The 18,512-nt window shown below is 42.2% G+C and overlaps 1 protein-coding gene across 2 annotated transcripts in view; it reads left to right on the forward strand.

Annotated features, from left to right (window-relative positions):
- The window catches only part of COLQ (collagen like tail subunit of asymmetric acetylcholinesterase), a 109,558-nt gene extending 102,585 nt beyond the window's left edge, over positions 1–6,973 (forward strand). For both annotated transcript variants that reach the window (XM_075827240.1, XM_075827242.1), the window contains 3 exons: positions 412–517; positions 2,884–2,986; positions 5,085–6,973. In XM_075827240.1, the coding sequence (XP_075683355.1) occupies positions 412–517; positions 2,884–2,986; positions 5,085–5,154 (279 nt within the window). In that variant the 3' untranslated portion in view covers positions 5,155–6,973. The remainder of the gene's footprint in view (positions 1–411; positions 518–2,883; positions 2,987–5,084) is intronic.
- Positions 6,974–18,512: the final 11,539 nt, after the last annotated feature.

Consider the following 18,512-nt stretch of genomic DNA (forward strand, 5'->3'; position numbering starts at 1 on the left):
ACGGTCACGGAATCCCGGACCAAAGTAGGACATGCTCTACTTTGGATCAGAAAGGAGCAACGGACCGTCAAAAAAACTGTAGTGTGCATGGCCCCATTGAAATGAATGGGTTCAGGGTGCTATCAGTGACAAAAACGGATAGCACCCTGTAGGAAAAAACTGTAGTGTGCATGAGGCCTAAAGAGTATTTGAACTTTTAAAAGACGTTTGATATGTGTCATAGAGACACATAAGAATGTTTTTATCGGTGAAGGACTCAGGCTCTCAGCACATAGACCCCCACCAATAAAAAATGTCTCTATGACATATTAAAAGTTTTTTTTATGTCATACTGTAAACAATACAGCATAAAATCCTAATAAATGGCAATGTAATGAAAATATGTGATCTTTGTTTACAATTTATTTTTAGTCAACATATACCCTATCTGACACCAGTGGCACCTGTGGAGATGGAATAGTCCACCCAGGAGAGGACTGTGATGATAGCAATAGAATTGTCACTGACAGCTGTATAGGTAAGTGCATTGAGTAGATTGGAGCAGGATATATTTGGTTTTGATTTTCTTGTTTTTTTTTAAATATATTTTTGGCATCAAACAAATACAGAGGCAAATGTAAAAGGGTTTTCAAGTAATAACAACCACCGTTATGGATGCAGCCCCCATCAGCAGATGTATTCCATTACAGCAGCCTGTTTATTGAAAGGTCAAGCAATGATAAGGAACTTTGAACCGCGGAAAGAGTAGCCTAATTTTTTTCGTTTTTGACACTGTACAGAATTATAGGTTTGAAATTGTAAAATGTAATAATTTACTCCAAAGTCATTGGAATTGTTAATAAGTTATTTTATTTATGAGAAATATTAGACGAGATCTATACATGTGATGTCCCAAGGACTATTTGCCTTGCAGTGCTGCCATTTTGGCCTTCATGATTGATCCTTATAAAGTCGTGACTACAAACAAACTAATACAAATATCGAATGTAAATTTCTTTATAAATCGATAGCAATTGTGAGTGAGGAACACTACGTCTCAGATGAACATAGACATTTTATTACTTCTTAGGGTATGTGCACACACACTAATTACGTCCGTAATTGACGGACGTATTTCGGCCGCAAGTCCCGGACCGAACACAGTGCAGGGAGCCGGGCTCCTAGCATCATAGTTATGTACGATGCTAGGAGTCCCTGCCTCTCTGCAGGACAACTGTCCCATACTGTAATCATGTTTTCAGTACGGGACAGCAGTTCCACGGAGTAGCAGGGACTCCTAGCATCGTACATAAGTATGATGCTAGGAGCCCGGCTGCCTGCACTGTGTTCGGTCCGGGACTTGCGGCCGAAATACGTCCGTCAATTACGGACGTAATTAGTGTGTGTGCACATACCCTTAGTCCCATATGTACTGATCAGTTGCTAACTCATGAGGGATAATCTATCTTCCTCTTGGCCCCATTTGCTTATAATACAATTTAGGGCTCCTTAGTACTTCAAATAATCTGCTGTAGTCGGTGCTACAATCTATAGCTGCTTCCTACATTTTCGAATGAGAAATGAAATTCTTCAAAGACATTTTCATATATTATTGTTGTTTAAAAAAAACCAACTAAACATTAATTCTATTTGAGTCAATCTCTACATCTATGCCGTTAACCTGGTCTTTAAATCTGCATAATAATACCCCGTTTGCCTTAGTAAAATTTATCTGACATATTAAAAATATTAGGGTTTGAAATCATTCCTTGCACTCTGTATTCTACGACCATACAGATAGTCCACCAGAGGGTACATTGATGTACAGAGAGACATAACCCTCACCCACGGTTAGTTATGAATAGACACATAAGGTCTGTGGCGTAAAGTGATTATTGCCAAAATAAAGCTCTTAAATCAACTTTGTTATATCAACCACAACCAACTCATGCGTGTGAATAACCAGCTGTATGATATCGATGTCACCAAGGATATTATATACGTATGACATTTGCAAAAGGCACAACCCCTCCACATGATATATTACTGCAATAACATGTAACAGTGTCACTGCCAGTATTTCTGTGCAGAAGGACACTGCAGAGACTTGTTCACAATGCTCTAAAAATCTATGAAATCTATTCAGCCACCATTATTTCTTGTTTATACGGTGAGTATTCCAATAAATTCTACATGGAAATACCCCAAGCAGATTTGCAATGGCTTTAAGTTTGTATATAAAGCTGCCTGACATTAGATCAACCAACAATCTATGGGATCTAGCAGGACCATCAAAAAGACCCTAAAAGCAAGGATGATAATTATGTTTTAAAGAGATATTGTCATTTTTCTGTGTTGTTACGGTGATCATTTTTGTGAGCAAATAAAGTGTAGCCATATTTGTTTGTTTTAGATTCTCAGAAACTGATTGTAATATGGCTGTTGCCCCTTTTACAAAAAATGGGCGGTGCTACGAAACAGAAAAATGTAAATATGCGATTACATTTTTGGTGTGGTTGCTACATCATTATATATGTATAATTGTATATCCTGCAATTGAATAATTTGTTTTGAGCTTGGAAGGTGACATGACAATTCTTTGATACTTCAAGACAGTATAAAAGGACAATGTATACACAGAATGTTTGTTGAAAAAGAGACCTAATGATTTCTTAAAGGGTCTATTCACATCGTGCAGTCAAATCATGGTTTTGCTGAGATTTTCATAAAATTGCATCAAAAACGCGATTTGACCACACAGTGTGAATAGAAACGAATTCTGGATTTCTATGATCAGAATCATTTTTGCATAGATGTAATAAATGGATCGTTCCTGTCAGAGCTCCCACACGGTCAATCTACTGAATTATACAAGTAATGCTGATAATGTGATTTCTTCCCTAGAATGCAAGCGTGCCTACTGCGGGGATGGCTTCCGGCAAGAAGGGGTGGAGGAATGTGATGGCAAAGACTTTGGCTATCAATCATGCAGGACATATCTTCCAGGGTATGTAGTGCCAAATATTTCCGTTGTAAGGTGAAGATGATTTTATTCCTTGGATAAACTCACTGATAATAATTGTTAATCATAAAATAAATGTTAAGTACCTGAAGGAACATTAAACCATTTTCTCTTATGGATTTTTGTATAAAATTGGAGGCACTGTATAAGCCCATAGTAGTCTATAGGCACTGTATAACTGTTCTATACAACACCGATCTGTATTATAACCATGTACATAAGCCATGTAGACCAGTAGCATAGCTAGCATGGTGGCAGGGGGGGCACTGAGATGGTGGGGCTCACTGCGACTGCGTCCCGAAAAGACCACCGCTCCCACCATAGCCATGCCACACAGGGCGGCCTGCTGCCTGTCTGAGGGGGTGGCGGCGCAACTGCCACCAGCCGCAGCCACACCCTCCTGCACTAATTGTAGCGCTTCTGTTGTTGAAAGGCGTTAATTGGCAATAAGTCATTCTGCCCTGCCAATCAGCGCCGTCGTTCAGTCCCAGCAGACCTGCTCAGAAGAGAGCAGGCCTGCATTGACACAGGACAGTGTGGGGACGGGTTCAAGGTGAGTATGTAAAGTTTTGGGTTTTTTCACTTAAAAGGGTGAGTGTCATTATCTACGGGGGTAGGCTATATGGGGCACAATCTACAGGGGACACTATATGTGGGGCACTATATACAGGGGTGCTATATGTGGGGCACTATTTACAGGGGGGGCTATATGTAGAGCACTATCTACAGGGGCTATATGTAGAGATCTATCTACAGGGGGGCTATATGTGGGACACTATCTACAGGGGGCTATATGTAGAGCTCTATCTACAGGGGGGCTATATGTGGGGCACTATCTACAGGGGGGCTATATGTGGGGCACCATCTACAGGGAGAACTATGGAGGGCACTATATATGCTATTATAATCGGGGACACAGTGTATGGCGCTATTATAATTAGAGGTGTAGTGTATGAAGCTATTATATTTATGTCTGGCACCATGAGAATTTTATCTTCGTTTATAGGTGCAGAAATGTTTGAAAAGTGAGAAGCTGAAGACATCTGAGCGGCAAACTGCAGAAATGGGCTGTGGCCGAGAGAATTCATCATAGAGGTCTGAACCGGATGGAGAAGAAAAGAGAACAAGAACAACTAGATTCTAAAAAAACTTCACCGGTGAGTCACTTAATGTAAATGTTTATTCTGCCTCTAATAAGTACTGTAGTCACTGTATGATCTGCAGCGACATGATGGGTGGTATGATTTTTTTGGTGAAATAGCAACTCCCAGCATATCACTACCATTGTTCGAGTCATGCTGGGAGCAGACGTTTTACGCCGTACAAACCTATACAGCAGGGGTAGCCTGGTTGTTATATACAGGGATGATGGTTGTTATATACAGGGATGATGGTTGTTATATACAGGGATGATGGTTGTTATATACAGGGATGATGTGTAGTCCTACCATCATCCCTGCATTAAACTCCATCATTCCTATGTATACCAGCCACCATTCCCTTATATAACCCCCATCATCGCTGTATATGCCAGCCATCATCCCTGTTTATAACCCCCATCTTACCTGTATATATTAGCCAGGCTGGTATATACAGAGATGATAGGGGTTATATACAAGGATGAAGGATGGTATATACAGGGATGATGGGGTTATATACAGGGATGATGGGGTTATATGCAGAGATGATGGCTGGTATATAATTAGAATGCGCTTCTAAACATGCGTTAGGGGGTCCCACTGGGTTGGGGCCCACTCAGATATGTTTTGCCCCCACCCCGTCTTTGCTAAACCCATAGCTACGCCCCTTGGACACAATATGGTCAGGACAGCCCAAATCAGCATTGGGTTGTCATGCTGCTACACCAACATGTCCTCCTGCATAGGCTGTAGCAGTTATACGACCATTGGGACTGTAGGCAACAGGCAAATATGTCAGAATCAGAAATTAGAGTTATTTGCCCAAAGTGGTCACTTCAGTGATAATCTTTCTGTCTCAAGCAACATGGCAATATCAAGGCAACATAGCATGCTATTTAGACATCTATGTTCTGCTAATACTGTTTCTTTTCCCTTTCCAATAGATCTTATGGACAACTGCGCTGCACAACTTATTGCTACATTGACTCTACACAATGTCGATATTTTACATGAGACAGAAGTGGAAAGGATAGAATGATTCACGATGTCACACATACATCAGGTGCTATCGTACAAGAAATTCGACAAGACTGAGCAGAATGCTAAACTTAATGTCTGAGTGAAAGAATTAACTGCTGCTGATGGCTTTTTAAGAATTGTCACACTTATGTATGATGGAAGAAATTGGACCACTGCATCCTGTCTTAATAGACCACGCCAAATAATACCCGCCAGCAAAGCTTGTTCACAGGACAGTCCCTTACAGGACAAACCGCTGGGACAGAAAATTTCACTCATTGGAAATATTATATAAATAAGACAACATTACCTCGACTTAGCACTGTTATATGTGGAAATCAAAGTTTTTTTTTTTTTATTTATTTTTTTTGTTTTTTTTCTGCCAACTGTAATTGTGAAAACCAAGCATACTATGACTTGTGTTGTTTTTAAAGAACACTAACCTCTTAATAATATCAATAATAATAATGTGAAAATGGAACGTACTGTATAGACTTTGTTCATTAGAATTGTAGTAAAGGAAAAAATTGGGCTCCTCTTTCTTTGGTGCACATAGACAGGAAATGAGAAGACGAGGAATAGGATTACAGGGAAGGATGGCTGCATGGAGCCGAGAATCAGGGCCTTGCCGTTTCATGTGGTCAAGTTGGACAAAAGTTGTAGACCAAAGAATCAAATCTGTATGATGCAGAAACAGTGCTGATGTTAGCAGCTTCTGAATCCATATAATAAAACTAGAGGCAAGAAAATACATTTAAAGGGTGACTACGTGAAGCCACAGAAGCAGCAGTTCTGGATAACATGGCTCAAAATAAGACATTTTTTTAATGTTAGCAAAAAATATGAAATATTTAGGTGAATGAAATATTTTATAACCAATTATATGTATATAAGTATTAGTACCCAGCAAATAATTCTAACTATCCTTCCTTGCTGCTTAAAAATGATTGCATAGAATTAACACTATACATCAGCCAATTGTCTCATTAAAGAGGTTGTCCAGAGTTAGAAAAAAGGTCTGCTTTTTTGTCCAGAAACAGCGCTACTTTTGTCCATGGGTTGTGTCTGGTATTGCAGCTTATTAACCCCACTCTCTCCAGTGCTGTGATGCTGTAATTTCACACAGACGTGGACAAAAGTGGCGCTGTTTCTTGAACAAGAGTAGACCCTTTTTTCTTATCTCAGACAACCACCTTAATTTTGCTCCCTGTTCCTTTTTTATTTTCCCTCATTTCTTATATATGTCTTGCTGCTCCAGTCATTCACTTCTTCTTTTTAGTTTTGTTTACTTATAACTTTTACCAAAGTATCCGTCACATGCATAGTCCTGGTGTTGTCATGGTTTTGTATAATGTTGGATAGTCTTGGTTCCGTGTCTGTTTGGCAGGTTCCAAATATTCCTGTATTGTGCATATGTTGTGTAATTGCTATTGATGTACATGCTGCCTGTTCAATGAATATTTATTTATTCAGTATTACAAGGTTTGCCTGAAGAGCTCTAGACTGTTAAACTTTCCAACAAACATATTTTGTAATCCCTGCCTGATCTCACCACATAAGAAACTGAAGTTGTAAAATGTGTAATAGCAGGTGAAGAATTGACGTGCATGTCTTTACTGATTTGGAGACAGCATCAGAACGCTTGTCATAGGAACCTGTATTGGTGACAAAAATAACAAAAATTGTGAAATGCAAAGAAGATACATTAATATATGTAATGTTTATATGCATTTATGTCATTGTATAAACTGGAATCTTCTTTATCTGCATGCCCTTGACATTGGAACTCCCCAACAAAATAAAAAAAAAATCTGCTGTCTTCTGAATCAGTCTGATTTGTGTTGTATCCTCCTTTTAGGTGATAGGCAACTGCTATGGAAGTCCGGGTCGGTCAGAGATTCCAAATTGTTCAGTGCGCTGGGGAGTTTTAACACAGAGACAAGATGATAGTTTATCAAAGTGCCTGTTCTCAAGAGCCGACACCCTGTAACTCTATTTATACTCATTATATGCTTCCTCATTAAAGAGGCTCTGTCACCAGATTTTGCAACCCCTATCTGCTATTGCAGCAGATAGGCGCTGCAATGTAGATTACAGTAACGGTTTTATTTTTTTAAAACGAGCATTTTTGGCCAAGTTATGACCATTTTCGTATTTATGCAAATGAGGCTTGCAAAAGTACAACTGGGCGTGTTTAAAAGTAAAAGTACAACTGGGCGTGTATTATGTGCGTACATCGGGGTGTGTTTACTACTTTTACTAGCTGGGCGTTGTGTATAGAAGTATCATCCACTTCTCTTCACAACGCCCAGCTTCTGGCAGTGCAGCACTGTGACGTCACTCACAGGTCCTGCATCGTGTCGGCACCAGAGGCTACAGATGATTCTGCAGCAGCATCGGCGTTTGCAGGTAAGTCGATGTAGCTACTTACCTGCAAATGCTGATGCTGCTGCAGAATCAAGTGTAGCCTCTGGTGCCGACACGATGCAGGACCTGTGAGTGACGTCACAGTGCTGCACTGCCAGAAGCTGGGCGTTGTGAAGAGAAGTGGATGACACTTCTATACACAACGCCCAGCTAGTAATAGTAGTAAACACGCCCCGATGTACACACATAATACACGCCCAGTTGTACTTTTACTTTTCAACATGCCCAGTTGTACTTTTGCAAGCCTCATTTGCATAAATACGAAAATGGTCATAACTTGGCCAAAAATGCTCGTTTTTTAAAAATAAAAACGTTACTGTAATCTACATTGCAGCGCCGATCTGCTGCAATAGCAGATAGGGGTTGCAAAATCTGGTGACAGAGCCTCTTTAACATAGCAGGACTCAAACATTAACCTATTACAAAGCAACAACACATTCTAAACTACTATTGGCTATTAGGAATGATCCAATCAGCATTAGACACATAGACGTGGAAGTCCCCAATAGAAAGGTCATGCCTATATGTCTGGAGCATGAGCCATAACCAGCCTAAAACCGGTTTTAGGGACTTTGGTCTAACTCAATAAACATGTTTACTTAGGCCTCATGCACACGACCGTAGCCATGTGCACGGTTGTGATTTTCGGGTTGGCCGGCTGCGGAGTGTCACCCGCGAGCCGACCCGCAAATCGTGGGCCGTGCACATGGCCGCGTCCATTATTTCCTATGAGCCTGGACCGCAGAACACGGCCGTAATAAGACATGTCCGTTCTTTCTGTGGTCCAGGCTCCTGGGCCATGCACGGACCGTGGAAACCACGGTCGTGTGCATGCCCATAGGAATGAATGGGGCCGCAATTCTCCCGTGAATTTTCGGGGGAATTGTGGCCGCAAAAGCACGTTCATGCGCATGGGGCCTTAAACTGATGTAAACCTGTATATGTGATGACATGAACACATTAACTCTACCATCACATTTCCCCCATTTTGTTCATACAATCTATTCAGCTGTGAGTTCATCTGTACACTCCTCTTGCATTCCAGGGGCGGTGTCTTCCATAGGCGTGTTCCTTATGCAGACTCCATCTTGTTACATTCAAGTTCTTTGTGAAATATACTGATATTTAGTTTATGTAAAGTAATAATGTTTTTGCAAGCAATATACAGGCTAATGATCCCTGACAGTCCCCCCTAAAAATATTATTACTCTATCCCTGAGTCTCGCCTAGCAACCTACTACTGACCACTCCAACCAGGTGGGTACGGGTTTTGGATTTCTTCACCAGCTTGAGACGAGCTACTCCTTATGAGTAACGCCCTTTGTACCTGGACTTCCAAGGTTTCGGAATGGTCCTAACTTTCCCTATTCTCCTCAGGATACAGGATGGTTGTCTTTAAAGGGACTGTCGGTATCACCTCGTCTATTTGTGTAAACATAGTGGGCACAGTCTGTTCTACAGCTTTCGTCATCATTTTCCTGATACAAGGGAAAACACAGCACACAAGGACATAAAATAGTATTAAAAAGACCACTATCACTACTCCTATTTGTGCTAATATTTTCTGCCATCCAGTCATCCATGAAAAATACTGGTCCCCCCTCAGCACTCTGTGCAATAACACGAAAAAGGATAAGGATGTATATGGTGATAGTCATTCTTTGGAAGAGACCCTCTTGCAGTGCGAGGCGTGGATCCATGTCGGCCTTCCTTCCAGCTTAACTGCAGTGGGCGAGATCAGGAGAACCTGGTATGGACCCTCGAATCTGGCTTCTGAGCCCCTCGCATTCTTTACTGTTAAACCTACTAATATTGGCAATAATCCAAACTTCTCCTCCACGGCACTTGTATTGGTCATAATTGTCGCACTGTCACTTACTGTTCTAATGGGACTTTTACCCCTGCAGATATAACAGGTCATGGGCAGCATCTTCCCCAAACCTGAAGACACCCAGGTAACATAACCTCCAGGCTCTCATTGCTGCCATGTACTTCTTACATATGAGTGACAACAACCTGGTACCTTCACCTCACACCTCCACATAAAACTCCTCAGATTGTAATTTGCAGTACCGTAGGATATTTACACACATTACAATTATAAACCTCAGACAATATAAACAATGGGGCCTCAATTAATAATATAATGCTATCACCAATCACATGCTATCATCCTCAGGTTTTTGAGTCCCATCAGTTCATTGCAAGTCCTGTACATCATCGTCCTCTTCTTCTCCTGTCTTCTGCTCTTCACTGACTGTCACCCTCAGGGTAACCCACACAATTGTGGAGTCAGACTGTACAGTGGTGTCCAATGGGTGATTTATTATTGCCCCCCCCCTTGCCACTTATTAAAACACTTGATACTGCTGACGGATTCACTTAGGTCTTTGGTTTTTACTTTACTTTGCTGATGTCATCAGGACTTGGTTTGGTCCTTCTCATCTGTCAGACACCGTCTCTTTTAGTATACGTCACCGGGTTGTACATAGCACCTCATGCTGTGAGCCTGGGGTGAGTTCCCACGTAGACGGAGTAGTGGAGTTTTATTGTGACTACCACAAACCCTCCGCATCTGTCCTCTTCCTCTGGCAAGTTACTTGTCTGCACGGCTGCTTAGAATTGTGACACTGCCGTCAGTTCATGACAAACGCGCTGTACTGGCTCAGGCTGCGCCTGCCGCATCTCAGTGATGAAGTTCATCATATTAAAAGTCTTCTAGTTCATGTTTACTGGCACTTGCTGGGGACCCCCAACCCTTGTCAATTGTTAAAATAAATGCTAATCTGGTGATAACATCATCCGCATACACTATAAAAGTTGTTCTAAGTACATACAATAATAATGGCAGGCCCTTAAACTACATCAAACACCTTTATGTAAGAAAAACTAATCTGTTCCACTGGACAGGACACCTAGAAGATGTGTAGTTACTGGGTACATTGTATTTGCACTTGGTGTAACACTTTTCAGCAGGATTTGTACCTGGATCTCAGCTGATTACCTGGAACAGCTCCTATTCACAGAAATATACACAGATTCCACATGTTTATCTGACAAGTGTCTCAAACCAATTTTTCTCCCCCTACTCTAGTTCGTTTTACCTGGGAAGGCCTCTTAAGGTCTGTTCTCTTCGTGGGAGGCGGGTATGATAAGGTTGGCACCGGTCTGCCAGGACTGTTCTGTAGGCAAATCAAACAGCTCTAACAGAATTTAGCAGCAACAGCTGTAAAGCCTGGCACATACCAATTAGATCTTACCACATCAATCCTTACAATCTTGGGGCATATGTGAGGTCATACACCATCAAAGCATGTGCCATCAAGAGTGCCTTGGGTGCTACCAGTTTACCTTCCTTTATCCGTCCACATTCTGTTAGAATCTGGTTTTCACGCCTTCCGCTCCCAGTTGGACACTTCCTGCGGAGGAGCACAATCTTTTCATCACATAATCAGCAAAAATTAACAATGACAGATTTATGTTAAACGTTCACACTGGGCAGTAACTAAAACTGATATATACAAACTGATTCTTCTTCTTTATTTATATATATATATATATATATATATATATATACACATACACATATACACTGCACAGAATTCTCTGCTCTAAAATTTTCCTTTCACAACAAAAATATTTTCAAATGGGAATCTACTTGCACTGAGAAGTTATCATTTACACAAACCTAATACTGACACACGCCTCCAATAGTCCAATGCTAAGGCTGGTCCAGAACTTTACATAAAACTTAACCTCAGTATTCAATATTCCCACAACACTTTTTGAATATCGTTATTAAACAAACTTTGGAATAACATCTGGAGAACTGCTGCCATCTTATCATTGTACAAACACCAGTTCAATACTTGGGATAAGCACTGTTCCCCTGTCACTACACACAACGTCTGCAGTGGAGAAGATACCGGCTGGGTTTCAGGCCACCCTGAGAACAGGTCTACACACACGAGCACATTGTCATACACTTCTACCTCGGGTAGTTGTATGTTCTGCAGTCGCTGGGACGGGTAATCTGGCCGGGCTGCACTTTTCATAGGTACCTTTGCTGTTTTACCTATGTCATGCCATGCGCACATCATGCAGGCTGCTACAAACCTAGTGGTGGCATTATTGTATCCAGGGACAAGCCAATTTACTGATACCTGTCTTTCTTCTCTTACGCTCTCAATTGGCTTACCCGATGATCCAATAAAGTTCCTACTACCAATGGGCCCATAATTGTGGGTGATGCCAAAAGCGTACCTAGAGTCAGTGTAAATGTCGGCCGTCTTACCTTTTGACAGGTTACAAGCCTCAGCGAGCACCTCCATCTCCGCTCCTTGAGATGAACAAGAAGGTGAGAGTGGTTTCTGGATAATTTAACTTGTGCCTTGTATCCTGTCTTGTACATACTGTATGAAGTATTTCTATATTACAAATTTACATTGGAAACCCATGTCACATATATATATATATATATATATATATATATATATATATATATATATATATATAACATTTCAAAGGGGTGGCATCTTCATTCTCTAAAATAAAAACAAATGTTATACATTTCTCCACACTCATCTGATAATCCAGACCACTTTGAGAATCTCACTTTTATCAGGTTCTGTAAATACTTGATTAATACAAGAACAAATAAAAATTACTAAAATATTTACATAAAATTAACAATGTTCAGATAATTTTCACCTCCTTCCCTACTAAATCTGTAAAGACTCATCTGTGAGTAAATTTGCTGGAGGGGGATGGTCTCTTACATAATACCTCATATTGGGTGAAGACTGCAGCACAGCATACCCAGTGCCATAGTTACTGCTCTGGAAGGATCTCCACAGAAAAACCTCAACATTTAGGTTACTCTCATTTAATACACATTTAATGTGGAATACTCATTGGGGTCTCATACACATTTTGTAGATCTCCTGGAACCAAATTCATTAATTCAAAACAAACCAAAATTGTACCTGATCAGTCCCTTCACCGTTCCCCCCTTTTTGGACTCTGCGAAAGTAATGTAGCAGGGTTCAAAACGACATCTCAACCTAATAAGGTTGGGCACTATATCTGGGGGGCACTAGTTTAGCCCCCTGTAATACACAACAGCCTGGAACAAAAATGACTTTCTCCTGACAAAAATACATTTTATCTTTAAAATTACTTGCAATCATTAACCAGTAAAACATCTCACATTTTCAAAAATAACAATTAGGCAGCACTATAGCACGCGCCTCATGTGTAAAAACAAAAACAAAACAATTGTAATTAGTTATTCAATAAAACAGAAAATAATATATATGGTAATATTAGTTACTGCAAACCAATAAACTGTATATAAAAATAGGGAACAGTGGGGGTACATACATTTTCAAGACCCCATGTCTCATAGTATCTGTATTTAAATTAATTTGAATTAACATCAAAACATTCCAACATTAAATCTTATCACATCATAACACATAAATATGCAGCGTAACTTTTATCTTTTTGCAGACAAATCCAGCGGTCTGTAATATTTTTCTCGCTTGGTGAAGTTACGGACAACAGCGCATGCGCAAAGATAAGAAACTTTCCTTTAACCCCATACTCAAAACACTAAGAATTTTTTTTCTAGACATTACTGCTGTTGCTGTTGAAAATAAGAGCATACAATATAGATCTAAAATCAGTGCAATATTGTAATCCCTTGTCTCATCAGTCCATGCTCTATATATAAGCTTATACCAGTCTGCTTTTCAGACTTCACACTGCACACGTTCTATCACACACGTTACATCACATTCTACAGGAGGGGTCACGCACCCAATCCTCACAGCTTCTGTTCTCACAATCTTAACAATTTCAATGCCGGCAAAAATTCTCCCATACAATGAACCTCCAAGAGTCACACATCTGTACAACAACTCAAGATAACGTACGTATCTGCAATCATTCATCACACTATTGTATAGGAATTATCTACGTTCAAAACATCAAACACATAATCTGTAACAGTGTCCAATCTGTTGGCCACTATCTCTATATTATGATGACGTGTCTTTTCACTAGTACACAGCGTCCTAGTTGTAGCTTGTGCACCCCTGGGACGGAATCTAGAATAGAAGAAAACACTGCAGCATGTGTTACTGTCAACTCTTTACTGAGGGAAATTACAAAATTAACAACGCTATCATTTCCTACTGATTTGGTTGGGCCGGGCGTGACCTCTCCCATAGGAAACACATTGCTCAGCTGTGAGGGGGATTTTGCTGCCCACAATAAGGACACACGCAACATGAGGGACCATCGCCATTATAGGGCGGTGGCTGGTCCTGTGGTTTCTAATACATATAACATAATACAATGCCTTTCTTATTTCCAACTTGCCTTTGTTCTCTCGAATACCTTTTGCCCCGTCTCCGGCTTGTAGCCGCCCTCCCCTATGCATCCCACACACTTCCATCAATTTCTTCGTTTTACTCACAACTTATCACACGACTTATCAGTGCTTTATACACCCCGCGTGCACCTGTCCCACGACTTATCACACATCTTATCGTGCCCGCGTGCCCCTGTATAAGACAGGTTATAATACTACACACGACTTATCACACGTCTTAACGTGCCCACGTGCCCCTGTATAAGACAGGTTATAATACTACCCACGACTTATCACACGTCTTAACGTGCCTGCATGCCCCTGTATAAGACAAGTTATATTTTCTATCTAGTCCCTAATTACTAGAGGATGGTTAGTCGGGCGCGACTAATTTCTTACGGGTTCATGACCACACAGCAGGGATGTCGCTCCTGTCGCCTGAGCTAATCCAGCCAACCGACAAGGGTTATACATATTCCCACAAGACCGTCCACTAACACAGATAAGTCGAAGATTTATAAAATCAACTGACTTACCGTGTTATTGTGGAGGTGATCAGGCTCCTTCAGTGGGCAGTCCTGGCTCATCTGCTTCACCCTGTAATCGTCGGTTGTCTGGATTCCGAGATCCCCTCGAGTGTAGCCCCACGCTGGGTGCCAATTGTCAGGGTTACTTCCTTTTCCCTGTTATTTCACACCGAATATCCACCTCTGTAAATTGGAAACTGAGGGCATGCGTGGAAGAGATATACCAGACAGACATGTTGGTAGACATCCTCCCTCAGTGAAGCAGGAAGTACAACTAAACTTTATTGAACAAAGAGTTTACAAGTTTCTTCCCTAGAGATGTGGGACGTGCTTAAGCCCTATTGGCTCTATTCAGCTGTGAGCTCATCTGTACACTCCTCTTATATTCCAGGGGCGGTGTCTTCCATAGGCGTGTTCCTTATGCAGACTCCATCTTGTTACATTCAAGTTCTTTGTGAAATATATTGATATTTAGTTTATGTAACGTAATAATGTTTTTGCAAGCAATATACAGGCTAATGATCCCTGACAGTAGCAACTTGTGAGTCCCTTCCCTAGAATCTTGGTCTGGAATTGAAAAAAATACAAATTTATGTGTCTTAGTCAAATGTTGATGTAAAGCTCCCACATTAGATGTGAGGTCTCCATGGTTGGCCTGCATCTGCTATAGGAAATACAGTCCAGTTCACGTGGGCCCTTCAAAGGGTATCTCATAAGGTGACAATTTTTTCTTTCGGTATGGGGTGACCCTGACGGTATATAGGGTTATTGGAAGACATTCAGTCCATTGCTTCTTAATTTCTACCATAGCTTTCTGGATTTTTAACTTCAAAGTGCCATTTAGCCTTTCTACCCTCCTACTACTCTGGGGTGGTAGGGTGTATGGAATGCCTGTACAATTCCTAGGGACTGAAGTTGTACGTAGTCAATCTGCAGTCGCTGAAATGGGTAGTCTGGTCAGGGGGTACACCGAGGAGGTACCGTGGTCATTTTACCTGGGTTATTGATGTAATGTCCGTGGCTGCGGGCCGTCAGGTTCACTCTCCTGACGGCCGCAGCCATGGGTCTGCGAGCGCTCGCTCTAGTCTCCTCCTCAGGAGACACCAGCGCTCATTTCCACTCACCTCGGCCGGGTCCCGTAATCAGCCCATGAGTGCCCTGGACTATAAGAGGGCCCCAGCCCCTTGCTTTGTTGCCTGAGCATTGTTTATCGTATCCTAGTTTGTCTAAGCAAATGGTCTCTCAGTGTTTTCCAGTTCCCAGTGTTTCCTGTATCCTGTGTCCTGTGCTATCCTGGTCAAGTGCCATGCTGTGCTGTAGTCATGCTGTGCTGTATTCCACGCCTGTCCTGCTACTCCACGCCTGACGTCTACCCGCTGCCTAGTCCCAGACGAGCCTGCCTTGCTACTGTCCGAGCTGCCGCAGATACCCTATACGAACTATAGACTGTGACTTGCGCCCTGTTGGCCAGCTGCCATACCGCCAAGGTGGTATGGCCCAGTGGGTCCACGAACCCTACGTGACAGTACGCTCAGGCCATGGACCCCGCTGGTCGATCCAAGACCAAGATGACGTCACAAGAGATGCGGACGGATATGCTAGACCTCCGGTCTCAACAGGACCAACTCCTCCAGGCCTTGAACATTCTCGCACGTCGGCTGGAAGCACGAGCTGCTATTCCTCCTACAATACCTCCTGGCAGTACTGATCCTCAGACTACACCTCCTGGCAGTGTTGATCCTCGTTTTTCTTTGCCACTTCCTGACCGCTATGATGGAGACGCAGGTACCTGTCATGGATTTTTGAACCAGTGCCAGATCCACTTCAGCCTGTATTAAAGGGCATTTTCGTCTGATGGCGCAAGGGTCGCTTTCATCATCTCTCTTCTTACTGGCACGGCCCTTGCATAGGCAACCCATGACTTCCAGGGGTTCCTCCGGACATTTCGCACAGTGTTTGAGGAGCCTGGACAAGTCTCCTCTGCAGCGGCTTCCTTGCTGAACCTACGGCAAGGAGACATCTCTGTGGGTGAATACGCCATCCACTTCCGCACCCTGGCGGGAGAACTGTTGTGGAACAATGAGGCCTTGGTGGCTACATTCTGGCATGGACTGTCTCCTAAAATTAAGGACGAACTTGCCGCTCGAGACCCTGGATGACCTCATCCTTCTGGCTGTGCGGATTGATAGAAAGCTCCAAGAACGGCTCCAAGAGGTTCGTCGGGAGGGAGGTCTTCCTAGTCCGGTCCCTACCTTGCAGCAACCCCTGCCGTCCTCAGATGCCGATCCTCCTAAGGAGTCTGTGAGGATGGACCAATGTAAGCGATTTACCCAGGAGAGACAACGCAGACGCACTTCGGGACTCTGTCTTTATTGCGGCTTTGGAGGCCATCTTGTGCATCTGTGTCCCTAAAAGCCCCAAGGCCTAGGGTTGGTAGGAAAGACAACCTTGGGCAAAGAAGGACTCCCGTCTAAATTGTCCATACCCGTGACCATAGTGTCCGTTGGGAAAACGCATCAGGTCTCTGTGTATCTGGACTCTGGATCCGCTGCTAATTTCATTTGTAGAGACCTGGTGGACCTTCTTAAATTACCTATCACCCCTCTGGAGAGACCATTGATGGTTGCATCGGTAAATGGACTACCTCTGCCAGACCCAGTTATAGCTGTGACCAAGCCGCTGACGCTCCAAGTAGGGGCTCTCCACTCCGAACTTCTATCGTTCTATGTCCTATCCAAGGCCGTTAACCCCGTGCTGCTGGGCCTGCCTTGGCTCCGACTACATGCCCCAGTCCTGGACTGGAACTCTGGAGAGGTTCTCCAGTGGGGCCCTGAGTGTCACAACCGATGCCTGGTGCAGATTCGTTCGGCTCAGCCTCCTATGCGTCGGTCATTGGCAGGATTGCCTGGTCATTATGCTGCATTTTCGGACGTCTTCAGCAAAAGGGAGGCGGAGACACTGCCCCCACACTGTATGACTATCCTATCGAGCTGATCCCTGGTGTATCCCTTCCCCGTGGTAGCTTATATCCTCTCTCATTACCAGAGACTCTGTCCATGTCCGCCTATCTTAAAGAGAACTTGGAGAGGGGCTTCATACGGAAGTTTTCCTCCCCGGCAGGAGCCGGGTTCTTCTTCGCCAAAAAGAAGGATGGCTCCCTGCATCCTTGTATTGACTACCGGAGTCTTAACCAAATCACGGTGAAAATTAAGTATCTGTTGTCACTGATCTCCGAATTGTTCGATCGTATACGTGGTGCCAAGATTTTTGGGACTAGTGACCATTTTTTGGTTCACATAAAAGATGTGATCAGCAGCTGAACGAGTGTTTGCTTGTTCATTGGCTGATTTTTCCTCTGTTTAACCCTTTGAAGACCGAGCTCATTTTGGCCTTTAGGACCAGCCCCATTTTTTAAAATCTGACATGTGTTACTTTATGTGGTAATAACTCCGAAATGCTTTTGCCTATCCAAGCGATTCTGAGATTGTTTTCTTGTGACATATTGTACTTTATATTACTGGAAAAATTTAGTCAATAAATTCATTGCTTATTTGTGCAAAACACCAAAATTTAGAGAAAATTTGCAAAAATTTGGATTTTTCTCATTTTAAATGTATCTGCTTGTAAAACAGATAGTAATACCACACAAAATAGTTACTATTTCACATATTCCATATGTCTACTTTATATTTGCATCGTTTTTTGAACATTATTTTATTTTTCTAGGACGTTACAAGGCTTAGTACTTTACCATCAATTTCTCACATTTTCAAGAAAATTTCAAAAGGCGATTTTTACAGGGACCAGTTCAGTTCTAAAGCGGCTTTGAGGGCCTTATGTACTAGATAGACCCCATAAATCACCCCATATTAAAAACTGCACCCCTCAAAGTATTCAAAACAGCATTCAGAAAGTTTCTTAACCCTTTAGGCGTTTCACAGGAATTAAAGCAATGTAGAGGGGAAATTGACAAATTTTATTTTTTTTGCTGCAATTCATTTGTAATACATTTTTTTCTGTAA

The sequence above is a fragment of the Rhinoderma darwinii genome, chromosome 5, assembly GCF_050947455.1.
Source record: "Rhinoderma darwinii isolate aRhiDar2 chromosome 5, aRhiDar2.hap1, whole genome shotgun sequence".
NCBI classification, from domain to species: domain Eukaryota; kingdom Metazoa; phylum Chordata; class Amphibia; order Anura; family Rhinodermatidae; genus Rhinoderma; species Rhinoderma darwinii.